General features: G+C 37.0%; 1 protein-coding gene across 1 annotated transcript in view; it reads right to left on the bottom strand.

Annotated features, from left to right (window-relative positions):
- Nucleotides 1-5,985: 5,985 nt before the first annotated feature.
- Nucleotides 5,986-16,853, bottom strand: part of LOC306862930 (netrin-G2-like) — a 60,348-nt gene continuing 49,480 nt past the window's right edge. Inside the window, exons 6-8 of the mRNA XM_079406042.1 lie at nt 12,291-12,458; nt 10,006-10,140; nt 5,986-7,094 (exon numbers count right to left, since the gene is read on the bottom strand). Of these exons, the coding sequence (XP_079262168.1) occupies nt 6,877-7,094; nt 10,006-10,140; nt 12,291-12,458 (521 nt within the window). The 3' untranslated portion in view covers nt 5,986-6,876. The remainder of the gene's footprint in view (nt 7,095-10,005; nt 10,141-12,290; nt 12,459-16,853) is intronic.

The raw sequence follows: 16,853 nt of genomic DNA, 5'->3' as shown, positions 1-16,853 counted from the left end.
TCCTTATCGGGATCAACACCTCACCACAATCTTTTAATAGTTGCAATAAGCCACTGAAGGCTATGGTTTTGTTTTACTGTGGTAAAGTGATTTCTCAAATCTCAGTGGCTTATTGCTTTTGTAAAATGACAACAATAATGTGATTAAAAGGCAAATGCTAAATGCATTACTAGTATTACTAATCTGATGGAAGTTCAAGGAACAGTTGTTTAGCCATGTGATATAGACATGAGGTGATTCTTGTTTAAAATCTGAAGTAGTTTCAGGTGCCAAAAAATAGACTTTTTGCTGAGATGCATGCAGAACATCACACACAGCCAGCTCTCATTTTCATAACTCTCATTGCAGGTGGATTCCTCCACTCTTGCCAATACTCCTGTAACAATTTTATTATTATTAATATTATTTTGGTCTTGTTTTTATTGGTGGCATGCTTCAAATCAATGTATTTTAAAACAATCATGCTTCAATAACTTACATTTACTGTTTACACCGCATACATTACATGTAATATGATTTCCTAAATAAATCTATTTTATGTCGCTTTCAAAAAGTACTATAAAAGACATGCTAGTTATTACTACGCAGAAACCCCGCCCACATCCCAAAATGGACCAATCAGTAACGATCATCTGCGAGCAGCTTGGGAACGTTAGTTGATTTGTGACGTCACAGTGCGGGTTTAAAAGGCTTGCTTTGATAACTACTGAAAAATCACTTGAGGTTCGTTGCTGGTTGCATTGTTTCACATTTCTTGCAACCAACGCTTTTTTCTTTACTGGGAGTAATTGCTTTACTCCAGAGAGAGCGGAAACAAGTCAACACCCACTCAGGTCAAGAAGAAAATGCAGATCAGAGTGATGCACCACCTCAGAGGAGTTGTGATATGTCCCATGTTATGAGAATATGCAACTTTATTACACATTCAGCCACTTGTCATCTAGATTGAAATACAATGGCCACTCACACAGGACTCTGAATGAATCAAGGTTAGATAAGGTTAGATTGATTGATTCAAGATTTGAAATAAAAAATATTTATTACTTTTTTGTGTCGTTTTCAGATGCTGGATAACATGATCATCAGCTCTTACTAAGAATATTGTATACTAGTAGAATATACAAACACATTTTGGAATTTGTGTTCATTTTTTTCAGTTTAACTTGTTCTACTGATTTTGTAATTAAAATGATATAATTTAAAAAAAAGTTTTAACCTGTTACCCTGCGCCCCTATTTTTGAGCATTTTGTAAAAAACGATATAACCAAATAAAAATGTCTGTAGCTCTTGAACCCTAAGGTCTATATTTAAAAATCTGGTGTTGTTTGAAACTAGACACTTGATCCTTTGTTACTCTAGAGTCATAATAACTCAAAATTAGTATAGCAATAGAGTAAAACAAGGTAAAATATACATGAAATTGACTCGCGATATGTTTTAATGAAGCTCACTAAGGGAAAAATGGATGAGACTTGCATGCCAAAGGCCTGAAAACACCATAAAGATAAAGCTGAACATCTGACCATGTTTTGACTCAAATTTGAGGATGATACTCCCAAAAATGTAGTTTCTGTAAGCTTTTATTTAAAAAAAATCTAGGCGTCCTTTCAAAAAAGCCATTTGGAGACCCCAAATAGACACTTTGTAAACAAATGTCCAAATGAGTCAAAACTACATAATACATATATGTATATCAATTCAGAACTGCTCTGCCCACCAAAACACACAATAAAAAACTATTTCTGAACAGCATTTGTAGTGCTGACTCATTTAGTCATTTGGTTAGTCTACAAATGGCATTTTTGAAAAAAAAAACGCCTAAATATTTCCTGAAATAAAATATGAAATAATAAATTTTTTATAGGTAAAGACTTACAGAAAGTACATCTTTATGGTATTTCATTTCAAGAAAAGCTTTGGAAAAGTCATTTGGATATTTTATTTCAAGAAAAGTCTAGGAATCCTTTCAAAAATGCTATTTAGAGACTCCATAAGACACTGCATACTACATATGTATATCAATTCAGAACTGCTCTACCAATGAAACCACAAAAAAACACAAAACTATTTCAGAATTTGAACATAACTAAACAGTCTTTATTCTGAACAATTCCAATAATGAAAACAGTGAACCAAAACAGATTTGATCATTTTTGAACTAGTGAAAACACAAAACATGCAAAATACATTGTTTTTACAACATTTGTATTTTTTATTTATTTTATATGGTGAATATTATGAATATTACTATTTTACTAATATAGTAATAGATTACTATTACTAATATTACTAAATAATAATAAAAAAAACTATTTACAGTATTTACAGTGGAGGAAGACGCTCTAGCAGCCACTAAAATGGTTTTTTTCTGACCATCTGGATTCACCAGACCTCTGAAAAGACAGGAAAGAGTGAGAGAAAAAGAGTGAGAAAGTGTGTAAGCAAAACAAATCAAACTTGCAACACTGTTTACATTTTGTACACACACACACACACACACACGCGCGCACACACACACAATACTCGGGACATACCCACAAACAAACACACCCACACGAACAAAACTCATGTAATCCCCTCATATTATCCCTCTCCGTTGTCATTTTTAGAATCTAAAACAGCTAACATGAAACAAAAGCTGCAAATAACTACATGATAAACACACAAACATTCAAGAGGAGGGTGGAGACACTTACGTGCTAATGCTATCCACGCTTCCCAGCGATCTCCGTGCGTTTTCGGTTACTAAATTAGCCATTTTGTCTCCCCACGTCCTCCAAAACACCACCAAACGCCACAGAAACTCTTCTCAAGTCGAAGATCCATGATGGAGAGATTCAGATGTGAGCTTTGGACAACATCTGTTCGCTGATAGCCAGTCTGTGTAGCGCTGCGACGCCATTATGTGTACGCTTCATGCGTAACCCGAGAGCGCACGAAAACACACGGACAATACGCCGAGCTATTCTCTAAACAATCTTACGTAAACTATTCAAACTGTCAATCACTGTAAACGTCCTTGTGGTTGGCTAACACTTCCATCCATCAAAACTGTGCTGGCGAGGCATTGGCTGGCTTCAAACACCCCTATTGTGATGTGTCCGGATTGACACCTCGCTGACCCATTCACGGACGCGCTTACTGTCCCGGGTTATAACAGCTCCTGCGATTGAAGGAGAGAGACGAGGGAGGGCTATTCTTACTCGGAAGAGACGATTCTGCTGGAAATAGATGGCGTTTCAAAGCTGGAATCCGAATTATAATCGATATTTATTGGAAAATGGACGCTATCGATAACTATAACTCGAATCGCTTATGTAAACAAAGGAGGATCTATCGTGTTTTCCCCTATTTTTTCGTTGTTTTGGATTAAAAAGTGGATGCATTTTGAAGAGTGGACCCTTCTCTTGAAATGTATGCTGGTGTGTCTTGGAATAGTCTGAGCTGACCAGCGCTATTGGCGATCAAACGTGAGTACTGCGGTTCGCTTTGTTCATTTTAAATGGCCGGTCTTTCAGCATTTCTGTTAACCCTTTCCTCTCTGGTGTATTGATTTCAAAAACAAGCTCAGATCGTTAATCTTGAGTGTTTTAGCTTTCAAATGATATATAGTTAATGATAATTGATTGAATATTGTTCTAAAACAAAGGTAATAAAAAGCCCGACCACGCCCGACCACGCCCTTCCGGCCCGCCCACGGGCCGATGCGGGTTAACAGGTTAAATAATAGAACAACACAAATCAGAAACATTTACCTTCTCAGACATTTGGACTGAATTAAATTAAATTGCATCATTTCAAATGATATTTTCTATAACAACAGTATGATTTATACATTGCTTTGTAAAACATTTTTGGTACTTTAAATGCACACTCTCCAAGGAGAAACATGAATAAAAAGGTATGAATGGTCAGTGATATTCAAGAGTCAGCATCAACCATAACACCATCTCCTTTATGGTAAGTACCTCATGCTTATCTTCGTATTTTACTGTATTTTACTCATAATTCTGTACTCATAGTCAAAAACTGCACCACATATTTTTTGCATAGGTGTATACATTTACAGAAAAGGACCCCAGATTTGGGTGTTTATTAATGTCATTTTTCTCCTTTTAATGTTTGTAGACAGTTTATGTTGCACAGATTTGAACCCTGTGTGTAACAATAAAGACAACTAGAGGAGAGGGAAGAAACCCTTTTAAATTGAGGGCAGTAGAAGTAAAATGTGCATTGTCTGTTTCACCACTAGGGGGTGCAATGTTTCTAGGTTTACACCTGTTTGACTTGCCCCAGTTTTAGGGCCAAGCAACTGTATATTATACTCCCTAAAACAGGACTGTGCAGGTCCATACAGTGTGTGGCCAAAAACCTCAGTGGAAACCTTTTACCATTTTGTGTTGTTAGGTTTTGTATTTCTAGGTACATTTACCTTCATTTGCAATAAGTTTACTTTAAATGGCGTATGCTATTATTTATTTGCTATTATTTAAAATCATTATGGGTTAAATAAGGTAATTTAGCCACTCATCTATTATGACCTGTTTGTATGCGCTTCATGATTAAAATCATGTTTCTATCTAAAGGTGGTGAGAATGACGCTTTGGACTCATAAAGACCCATCTTGACGTATCCTTCCTGTGTGCACTATTGATGTTCTGAGGAAGGTAATCAATGGCCGCTGACTAGGGTAAAAGCTTGATCCTCTCAGGTGCAGGACACTGCTGCTGTGACGTGACGCAGCATTTTTCTCTCGCCAGAAAGATGCCGGGTCAGCAAGGCCTGGAATCTTGCTTTTTTAGTAATTTTACATTATTGGAGCAGCATCCTGTTTGTTGTCTCTCTGGCTCGGGTGTCATTTTCACATATTTCATAAAGCTGGTGACTGCATAGACCAAAGTAAATATAAAACTCTCTCTGGGTTGCTCTACGACTGTTATATAAGAGCCAGTAGAAGATTTGATTGGGTCACTCGTACCATGCTGTCTTAATATAGTGGATGAAATAACATTTTTGCAGATAGAAATCATATTAGGTAGCTTCTGTAGTCAGAATATGATAATGAAATGAATTTTAAATCATTTTGTTTGTTGGTTTAAGTGCATGCTGCAATTTTGGTCATTGCCCGTTCTTTACTAATGTGTAAAATGATAACCTGACAATTAATTAAGAAATATTCCAGGCCTTTTTAAATCAAATTATTACAAACAAAATGCATTTTCTTGAAAATACTGGTTTCGTTTGTTACCAATTATACAGTATATAAGACCCCTTAATATACTGGATAAAATAATAAACTCACAATTATTGAATGATGGAAATCATATTAGTTAACATATTAGCTTTTGTAGTTGCAATAATTAATTAAGTGAATTTAAAATTATTTTACCTGTTGGTTTAAGTGCATGTTGCAATTTTTCTTAATCAATTATTAACTATCAATTATTTCTTCCCCCTTTTTCAAATAAAATCATATTTGTTTAATTTGTAATAAATTATCGGTTTGTACTTTTTCCTCCAGTATCACTTCCTATACTCGTAATCTTTTGTAAAATGCTTTTAACTAACAAAAGCCATTTCCTTAATGACATCATCCAATAGGAAATGACATCATCCTGGAGGGAAAACACCAGCATAAACACCAGTGAGTATTTTATGGTATTATTAGCTGTTTGATGAAATTACTCTAATCTGTAGGACAATATCAGAACATACCGATATTAAAAAAGTACTCAGTTACACCCTCATGTACATTAACACTCTTTATTGCCATTACTGTTAATAATTTTAGGTTTTTACTTCCCTTTTATAGCAAAGAAAACCTTTTATTCCCATTTACAGTAATATTTTTTAAATTACAACACAAGCATATTTAGTTTTTAAAAGTTAAACTTCATTAAAATTGGAATAATGTTTTTAAAGTTATTGTTATGAAATCTGATTTTATGTGGTGCTGAAGAAATGATCCACACAGAAACAACTCAAACATGGCCAAGTAACAGTCACATTTACTGTAATAAAATTTCATTCAATTCTTTTAGTTTTGTAAATCTGTTCAGCATAAAGTGTAATAAACCCCATCCCATACATTTCAGTTGAGTTTGCCATCTAATAAATTCTGCTTGGTACATTTAGTGCGTAAATTCATCCTCTGTAATACCTGACAGTGTAAACTCTACCTTAGATTCTCGTACTATAGTGTGCTGTAAAGTTTACAGTGTAATAAAATCTTTTGCCTCGTATATAGATCCAAAGCAAAAATATTCTCTACCAAAAATAGTCAAATAATGTGGGTTTATAATAATTCCATTTGATTAGATATCTTCTTTTGCGAGTTGAATAGCGTGTTCGTGTCCCCGATACTTCGTAAATATCAATGATCTCTAACTGTGGCGACAGACATTCCTATAACAACCAGCAGTACAGTGCCTAAAATCTTAATAGTCAGGATAATAATATCATAATCTTTGCTTTTTAGCGAATAACAGTGAGCGCTCGTTACATACATCTGAATGAGGGAGTGTAAAAACAACAACGTTAAGCCGGATCTTTCCTGAAAACATCGTACAGTCTCTGATCACTGAGGACACGCCCCCTACATTGACCAATCAGAGTGAAGGAAGTGCGGTTTGTATTACATTTTGCAGCTATTGCACAAGAAGCTCACTTCTTGTTGATATTGTGTGTGTAATGTATGTGTTTTTGGTATTATTCGTCCTCAGCGTATATATGAGGCGCACATTCTACTGATTTCCAGCTCTTCCAGAGTCTTTGTTTCTCGTTCTTGTTGTCCTGCAGGGCGTTCTGCACCCTGTAGAGGGCGATGCTGAGCATCTGGCCCTCTCGGGGCCCGCTGGTGGGGAAGCAGGGTTCTCTCAGGAGGCGGCGGGGCCCAGCAGGGTGGCGAGGAGCGGGCAGAGCAGAAGTGCCAGGCTCAGTGTGAGTGCACTGGCACCGTTACACTTTTTGCCTCCGTCGCAGCGCGACTGTTGGCACAAAACACCCTTAAAGTCCGGCGGACAGCTGCAGCGCTGATTCTGAACGCACGTCCCCCCGTTCTGGCACAAGAGTAACTCATCGTCACACACGTTCGCTGTGGAGAAAAAGTTATGTACAAGTTATGTTATGTTAAAGCAAATTCACCCTGTTTTTCTTAGACTAGTTTGAAATAATTCATATTTTTTTAATTCTCTGCATTTATTTGATCAAAAATACAGTAATATTGTGAAATATTATTACAATTTATAAAAAGAGCTATTTTCTATTTTAAAATGTAATTTATTATTTTTAGTCTTCAGCGTCACATTACCCTTCAGAAATCATTCTAATATGCTGATTTGCTGCTCAAGAAGCATTTCTGATTATTATCAATGTTGAAACAGTTGTGCTGCTTCACTTATTTTTTTGTAGAAACCATGATACAATACCTTTTTATTCAACCAGAACGATTGATCAAAAGTCACAATAAAGACATTCATAATGTTAGAAAAGATTTCTATTTCAAATAAATGCTGTTCTTTCGAACTTTCTATTCATTAAATAATTCTAAAACAAAATTTCCACAAAAATATGTAGCAGCACAACTGTTTTCAACATTGATAATAATCAGAAATGTTTCTTGAGTAACATATCAGCATATTAGAATGATTTCTGAAGGATCATGTGACACTGAAGACTGGAGTAATGATGCTGAAAATTCAGCTTTGAGCACAGAAATAAATTGCATTTTAAAATATATTTAAATAGAAAACAGTTTTTTTAAGTTGTAAAAATACTTAATTTCTATCTGTGATATTTTTACCTTTATGACCAAAAGTGACTTCTTTCAAAAACTTATCAAAATCTAAATTATTCCAAACTTTTGTACGGTAGTGTAGTGCAGTGCCTCTCTCACACACACACAGAGCCACGATCATTTGCTCAGTGGCTTGTATCTGTGTCATATTTAACATGGCGTCTGGTGTCATTAAAAAGCCACAATGGGTCGCAGAAGTCTGGGTACTAATGAGACCAGGTGCTGCACACCTGACCCCAAACTGTCTCAGCAGTGAACAATGAGTGTGTGTGTGAGAGAAAGGACAGAAAACGATAAAGAGGAGGATGACTATGGCCATGTTCAGAACAGCATACTACCATATACTGTTTCTGTTTCTGCAGTATACACTATGCATATAATACCTGGGTGACCTACTACTACATTACACTGAGCACTGAATCGCACAGTGCAACATGTTCGCCTTGACTTCCATTTCCAGAGTGAAGAATTAATGGTAAGTAATATATGTCACAGTATTTAAAAAAAAAATTTCAGTGGATTTCCGAGTGAAAAACTACATGATTCTACAGGTAAATCTCCACCAATCAGTGAACTGCAACAAGCAAATTGTGAAAAAAATAACACCCAGTGCACATTTACTCCCATGAAAAGACTTAAAAATAGTAGGCAGTGTATTGTGTATAATACAGATAATTAATTACGCTTTAAGTGTGCCGTTCTAAACATAAACCAGGAAAAGACTGTATGTGAAGGGTTAAATGGTCTTTTTTTTGCAAAACTGAAAAGGTCATAAGATAGTAATACAAAAAGTTCTTAAAGACTTGCCTAAACTATGTAAAAACGTACTCCATTTAACCAAACGCCTCATCCTCTGCATTTACTAGAGCCAGTAAATACTCGCTGCATGCAGATCCACTTAACCAAAGAACAAAACTAATCTATTTGAAGACTTTGACTAATCCAGCTCCGGAAGTGTGTCCCTAATGGATTCTCCTCTGTTTTCCCTTCTCACAGTGCTAGCGGTTCTGGCCATGGGCCTGTTTCATCTTAAAGATGGATCACGGGGAAAACGCTGTGCGCAGGACTTCTAAAACCATGGGAATCCAGGTACAAATATGATCATTACCCCATAAACCAGTTTCCAATGAACAAGGGCTGCTTAGAATCTGCATGGCAGCACATCATTTGAATACACAAATAGCCCAACCCAATATTCTGTTTTGATGTGCGGTAAATATCTAATGCATCGTGATAAGGGGTCAGACTCCTGTGAAATCAAAGGAATCTCACCCTCTTCATTATGAGACCACACCCCTTTTTTGTGATATACAACTTTGAACAAATTCCAATGTTTGAATCAGAAACTGTGTAATTTTTTTAAACAAAAAGTAAAATGGTCACTAGTAGCCCAGTGTCAAATGTTACATTGCTGGTAGATGGTGTGACTACACATTTTAAGCAATCACAATAATCCACAACTCCATCAGACTCCACAGAAATCCAACAGTTAACATCTTGTGAAGTGAAATGATCCATAATAACGCTTGTTCATCACCTGTTGTCCTCTCAGAACCAAATATATTAGTTTAGAGCTTATAAACAGAGCTTGATCTGTGTATATTTCTCTTCTGATTCAGACAAGATGACTTTTTCACTGGAGAAAGCAATATTATGGATTATAGACAGAAGCAATGGTTTGCAGTTAAAAACATCTCAATGATGGATTTGTTTCTTACAAACACGCAGCTTTTCACTTCACAAGACATTAACTGATGGACTGGAGTGGTGTGGATTATTGTGATGTTTTTATCAGCTGTTTGGACTCTCATTCTGACGGCACCCATTCACTGCAGAGCATCCATTGGTGAGAAAGTGATGCAATGTTACATTTCTCTAAATTTCCATGAAGAAACAAACTCATCTGTATCTTGTATGGCCTGAAGGTGAGCAAATTTTCATTTTTGGGTGAACTATTCCTTTAAAGCATCTTTCTCCTTTCTCTGTCATTCAAAAGTAGAATTAACGCCGCTTTAATTCCACGGTGTTAAAACGTATGACTTGGAAACAAAAGCCTTGTAAAGGACTGAGCCAATTAATATCTGATTTAAACTTGAAATTGGCTGAGGAGAATGGAGAGGCGATTGCACACTTTGACATTGATTTGTTAATTAGATTGGAGAGTTGAATGAAGTCTGATTAGGAAGTGGTTAATGAGGGAGGTACTTACGTAAACAGCCCTGTTTCCAATAGTAACCGGGTAGACAGTCATCACATTTGACTCCTGTAGTGCCCTCTTTACACTGACAGAAGCCGGTACCATTACAGCGGTCGTGCAACGTGCCCATCGTATGACAGTTACACTCTGAAAAGAAAGAGAGAGTTAGTTAGGGGGAAAACGGTTGAACTTTTAAAACATTGCATGTGCCAAAAAGGCTCAGTGGTTTCCTTATTTAATTGTTTTTTTTTATGTTGGCAGTTCTGCATGCATTAATGTTGCTATGCACACGTGACACAGATGTTTCTTGCATGCACCTGAGGCCGTTATAGTTATTTATAAAAATGTCATCTTAGTGCATACTTGAGCTTTTTTGCATTGTGTAGTTGCTTTTTTGTTGTTAGAAAGAATAAATATGAGAATTGTAACAAAAAAAAATACAATTTAATGCATTGCATCTATTTTATAGTGTAAGGTAGCTGCAAATTAATCATTTTGATGTTTGCTTATTTTTAGAAACTATCTACCGATATTTTTATGCACATCAGTATTTTGCACTGGGCTGCAGCCAACTGCATTAGAATGAATTACTGCACTTCCGTGAGAAGTCCTGAAAATAGACACTGTAAACTCAGTGCTATTGTGAGCTCAGGATGAGGTAAATGTTCTCCTCATGGAGATCTTGGTGTTGACCCTGTGCCATGTTGGCACCTGGCACACACCCGATGAGGGCGAGTTCATTTGTGCTGACTTCACAGCACGCTTTCATTTACCCCGCGCCCTGCCTCCTCATGCAGCAGATGGACTCCCTTCTCCATCCTGGTACTCTCAGCGTCGCGCTGATTTAAGAGCTGTCACATCCGGGTTTATTTCTGGAAGTTTATTTGAGGGCCACTGGGAATCTCTAATATGACGCTCCCAGGATGATAATGTTGCAGTTTAACTTTGCTAACCGTGGCGTCCAGCGCAGTTTTGTTTCATCTTACATTTTTTCTTTCTTTCTTCCCTTATTCAGTTGTCTGTGTATAACTTTCTACTGATTACGTCCTTAGTATTTTTCTCCAAGTATGTCTCTTTTGTTTCAATTAGTCACCTTTAGGCTTTTTTTTTTGAATGCAGATTCCTGACTGCTGGGACAGGCGCTCTTTAAAGATTAACGCTCATAATCTGAGTCATTTTTTTTTTTGCTGAATTGCTTTTAGTGTCTAAAACTGACAAAATGAATCAGCCACCATAGACCGTGCATTGTATAGCACTGCTCTCCTTAGTTTTACAGCCTTGTGGATGCATTAAATATTGTAATTTTGTGTGTTGTAATTGTAAATATTTAATTTCATCAAGTATGGTTCACTCGGCAATAAATAAGTGCAACATTGCATTCTATTAAGGTCATGTACAACAGCTTATAGAAGGGCCCAATGATAATCAGTTGTATTTTTCTCAAATTCTGTTTTATATTTTCACAAATTATATTTTTTCAGGATTCTTTTTTTTTTTTCATTTTCAAAACATATCAAAAGACATGTCTAATTAATTGAAATCATGAAACTTATACAATTCAAAAACAACTTATTAAAAGTTGAAAGAAACAAGTAAAAAAAAAAGGTACACAAAACTTTAATAAAACATTTCTGGGCCCTATAAATGTTTTCATTTTCCCAAATTCAGTGTTTTTCATGATATTTTTTTTCTGAATGTTGTTTGAATGGTTTAATCAAATTCTAATTATTAAAAAGCATGTCTAATTAATTGAATTCATATAACTTTAACAGAGTTTGTTACATTTTTTTACAATAATAGATTCCTGTGATTTCTTTCCCCCAATTATTTATTTATTTTTATTTATTTATTCAGAAATTCTGTTTTAATATTACTTGATTTTTTTACACATTTATAATCAGAAATGGTGGTAATCAAATCAAGGTTTAAAAAACAGTTTAATTAATCTTTTAAAATGTGAGCAAATTAACATTTGAAAAATTATTTTTAAATTTTTGGAAAAGAAACCTACATAAAAGAAGTTTAAATAATAATAAAAAAAAATCTATTACTTTGAGATGTACATTGTAATGTAAAATGGTACTATATTTCTGTCATAATTTCTTAAATTTAAATTCAACAGGTTGTATTGAAGACCTTTTTTATTAGCTCTAGCATCTGGGAATTGAACCCGTGACCTTGGCATTGATAATGCCATTCATACTGATTGAGATACAGTATTGCTTGAGCCAGTGATTTAATTTATTTTGCACAACATTTGTGCACATTTCAGATATAAAATGTATACTGTTACTCACCGATACACACATTCTCATCATCAGGCTCCGCAGAGGTGTTTTTGTAGAAGCCCATGCGACAGTGTTCGCAGTTCTGACCACGCGTGTTGTGTTTGCAGCTCACACACGTGACTATGTTCAGGAAGTCGATGTAACTGCAGCGATTCGAGTGTCCGTTACATTCACAATCTGACAATGAGAGAGAAATATCACCTTAAACACTTTGCGTTTTAAAGTAAAGAAGGGTTAAAAGAGAGCGAAGATCTGGTTCCTGGAGATTATGAGATGAAATGAGATGGAAATGTCAGTCAAGCTGCTGAATACAATGTAAATGTGGGCGGGTATATGTTAATGAGCTTATGACATCATAATCATGATGATTTTAAAAATGATTCCATTTTTTGCAGTTTAGTTTAAATGCTCTGGGTGGACTAGGAAGTTTTGTGTTGTGAATGTTAGAGTATGACATTCAGACTACATCAAACTCAATGCTGAATCAATGAAGAGCTGTTTTGCTTCACTTTGTGTCTTTCCTGCTGCGCCCAAAGTATTGACGGCTGTGATGAAGATGTGTGTGTGGGTGTTTGTGTGTGTTGCTGACAGGGCGATATCTCACACACTCTTATGGGAGTCTTTCCCACACCTCATGCACGTGTGTATGTGTGTGTGTGGCATTTGTAAGCATCTGTATGTGCGTGTGTGCTCCAGGGATGTTGGGAAATCTGATGACAGATGTTTTTTTAAAACAGCTGTTTCTCCGTCTTCTGAAGCAGATATTTTTTTGTGAAACTGCTGGGTTTCTCCCAGTTCCCATTCACACCTGTCCTGTATCTTTCTCTCATGTCTGTTTCTTTCTGTCACTCAGCCAATCAGTGTCTAGTGCATCAATGAACCACATTCGGTGTCGCTCCTTTTTTAGAGTCTGACCCAGTGCCTGCCAAGTGTTACACGGCACTTGGACCTCAACGTGATGGATACAATGTTCCAGAAAGTGGAGGTGTACATACTAAGATACAGTATTTTTTTTTTTTTTTAAGTTTCCAGATTTTTTTATTTTAAGTTATATTTATGGGCGTTATCTGCCTTTATTGGGACAGGACAGTAGAGAGCTGACAGGAAAGCATTGCGTGGAGTGAGAGGGGGGCGGGATCGGCAAAGGACCTCGAGACGGGAATCAAATTTTCAAGGTTATGAGTTTCTGGAGTTTTGGTGTTGGAATTTGGTCCCATTCTTGCCTGATATAGGTTTCCAGCTGCTGAAGCGTTCGTGGGCGTCTTTGACGTATTTTCCATTTAATTATGCGCCAAATGTTCTCTATAGGTGAAAGATCTGGACTGCAGACAGGTCAATTCAGCACCCGGACTCTTCTACAACGAAGCCATTTTGTTGTAACAGCTGCAGTATGTGGTTTTGCATTGTCCTGTTGAAATACACAAGGCCTTCCCTGAAATAGACGTCATCTGGAGGGGAGCATATGTTGCTCTAAAACCTTTATATACCTTTCAGCATTCATAGTGGCTTCCAAAACATGCAAGGTGCCCATACCATATACACTTATGCACCCCCATACCATCAGAGATGCTGACTTTTGAATTGAATGCTAATGACATACTGGAAGGTCTCCCTCCTCTTCAGCCCGGAGGACACGGCATCCGTGATTTCCAATAAGAAGGTCAAATTTGGACTCGTCTGACCATAGAACACTTTTCCACTTTGAAACAGTCCATTTTAAATGAGCCTTGGCCCACAGGACACAACGGCGCTTCCATGTTCACATATGGCATCCTTTTTGCATGATAGAGCTTTAGTTGGCATCTGCAGATGGCACGGCAGATTGTGTTTACCGACAATGGTTTCTGGAAGTATTCCTGAGCCCATTTAATAATGTCAATGACAGAATCATGCCGATGAGTGTTGCAGTGTCGTCTGAAGGCCCGAAGACCACGGGCATCCAACAAAGGTCTTCTGCCTTGTCCCTTACGCACAGAGATTTCTCCAGTTTCTCTGAAAATTTGGATAATATTATGCACTGTAGATGATGAGAAGCCTTTACAATTTGATGCTGAGGAACGTTGTTTTTAAAGTATTCCACAATTTCACACATTGGAGTGCCTCTGTCCATATTTACTTCTGAGAGACTCTGCCTCTACGAGACATCCCTTTCACAGCTAATCATGTTACAGACCTGATGTCAATTAACTTAATTAGTTGCTAGATGCTCCTCCAGCTGAATATTTTCAAAATTTCTTGCGTTTTCAGCCCTTTGTTGCCCCCCTGCCAACTTTTTTGAAACCTGTAGCAGGCATCAAATTTGAAATGAGCTCATTTAGTGGATAAAAGTGTAAAATTTCTCAGTTTAAACATTTTCTATGTTCTCTTATGTTCTATTGTGAATAAAATATTGGATCATGTGATTTGAAGTCTTTGAAGATCTCATTTTATACTGATTAAAAAAACATCCCAACATTTCCGGAATTCAAGTTGTAGAATCTAGAATGTTAAAGACTTCTATTTAGAACATTCACTCATTCTTTTAAATACTGTGATAAATACTTAAAAATCTCTTTCCACCTTTTCTCAGCTCATTTTAATTTCTTTCTCACCTTTGAAGTCGTCATATATGATGCCCTTTAGCTGTACAGTCTGTTGCCCTCCAGATAGTAAGAACTTCAGAAGAGCTTCAGAGAATGAAAAGTCTTATTTATCTATACAATATGTTCTTCTGAAAACCTACTACGACAAGCAAAGCAAATCAAGTCTACGACAAGCAAATCTCCAGCTATCCATCCACATGTTTAAGGGAGGGGAACAGAATCATTGTTTGAGACATTTTGCAGGCACAAAAAATCACTACCAACCATGTATACTATAATGTATTTATATATACAGCCTAAAGTGGCAGACTACAGAAGCTAATGCAGCTCTTTGCTAATGTGGATTCTAATGACTACTATGCATATGCAGTGATAGACTTAACCAGCCACACAATGTGCTCTTAGTTGACCTCACACCATTGATACCTTTCTTATTCTCTTCATCTTCTCTCTCCCACTTATGAATGGGTTTTACTTCACCCTCTCCTTTACCGTGCTCTTCTGAGTGTTTGTGTGGGTCTAGACGAGCAAAGAGAAGAACTGAGCAATCCACAGGTTTGTATTACATTCTGTACTACAGGCCGTTTGAAACTATCAGCTGAGCCATACCTCCAACAGCTGCTTCTTTTGTCTTTCCTTCTTCTGACTCCTTTGGTATCTGTAGTACTGCCTTTTCATCCTCATGTTTTGGTCCTGAGATGTGATGCTTTGATACTGATTCATGGGGCATGTGTACTGATGAAACTGTCTCTACTTTTGGCAGCACAGATCCATGCATTATCTCTGACTCTGGTACTGGTTTATGAGATTCCCTTTTTGGCTGTGTTGGTATGTGTCCATGAGATTCTAATATTGATTCATGAGGTTTCACTATTGGCTGATGAGGTTTCACTACTGGCTCATGAGGTTTATGCAATGCCTCATGATGATGTACTATTGGTTCATGAGGTATGTGCATTGCCTCATGATGATGTACAATTGGCTCATGAGATTTATGCATTGGCTCATGAGAATTCACTACTGGCTCATGAGGTTTATGCATTGCCTCATGGTGATGTACTACTGGCTCATGAGGTTTCACTACTGGCTCATGAGGTTTATGCATTGCCTCATGGTGATGTACTACTGGCTCACGAGGCATTGGCTCATGATGTTTCACCATTGGCTTGTGAGGTTTATGCATTGGCTCATGATGATGTACTATTGGCTCATGAGGTTTATGCATAGACTCCTGATGATGTACTATTGACTCATGAGGTTTATGCATTGGCTCATGGGATTCCACCATCGGCTCATGAGGTTTCACTATTGGCTCATGAGGTTTATGCATTAGCTCTGGCTCATGAGATTTATGCATTGGCTCATGATGATGTACTATTGACTCATGAGGTTTCTCTGGCTCATGAGATTTATGCATTGGCTCATGATGATGTACTATTGGCTCATGAGGTTTCTCTGGTTCATGAGCTTCATGCATTGGCTCATGATGATGTACTATTGGCTCATGAGGTTTATGCATAGACTCCTGATGATGTACTATTGACTCATGAGGTTTATGCATTGGCTCATGGGATTCCACCATCGGCTCATGAGGTTTCACAATTGGCTCATGAGGTTTATGCATTAGCTCTGGCTCATGAGATTTATGCATTGGCTCATGATGATGTACTATTGACTCATGAGGTTTCTCTGGCTCATGAGATTTATGCATTGGCTCATGATGATGTACTATTGGCTCATGAGGTTTCTCTGGTTCATGAGCTTCATGCATTGGCTCATGAGGTTTCACAATTGACTCATGAGGTTTATGCATTGGATCATGAGGATTCACTATCAGCTTGTGAGGATTCACTATTGGATCATGAGTTTTCACTATTGGATCATGAGGTTTATGCATTGCCTCATGATGATGTACTACTGGCCCATGAGGATTCACTATTGGCTTGTGAGGATTCACTATTGGATCATGAGGTTTATGAATTGCCTCATG

The sequence above is a fragment of the Barbus barbus genome, assembly GCF_936440315.1.
Source record: "Barbus barbus genome assembly, chromosome: 43".
Lineage (NCBI taxonomy): Eukaryota > Metazoa > Chordata > Actinopteri > Cypriniformes > Cyprinidae > Barbus > Barbus barbus.
The sequence above is the reverse complement of the archived record's forward strand: the minus strand, read 5'-3'. Positions and strand labels throughout refer to the sequence as shown.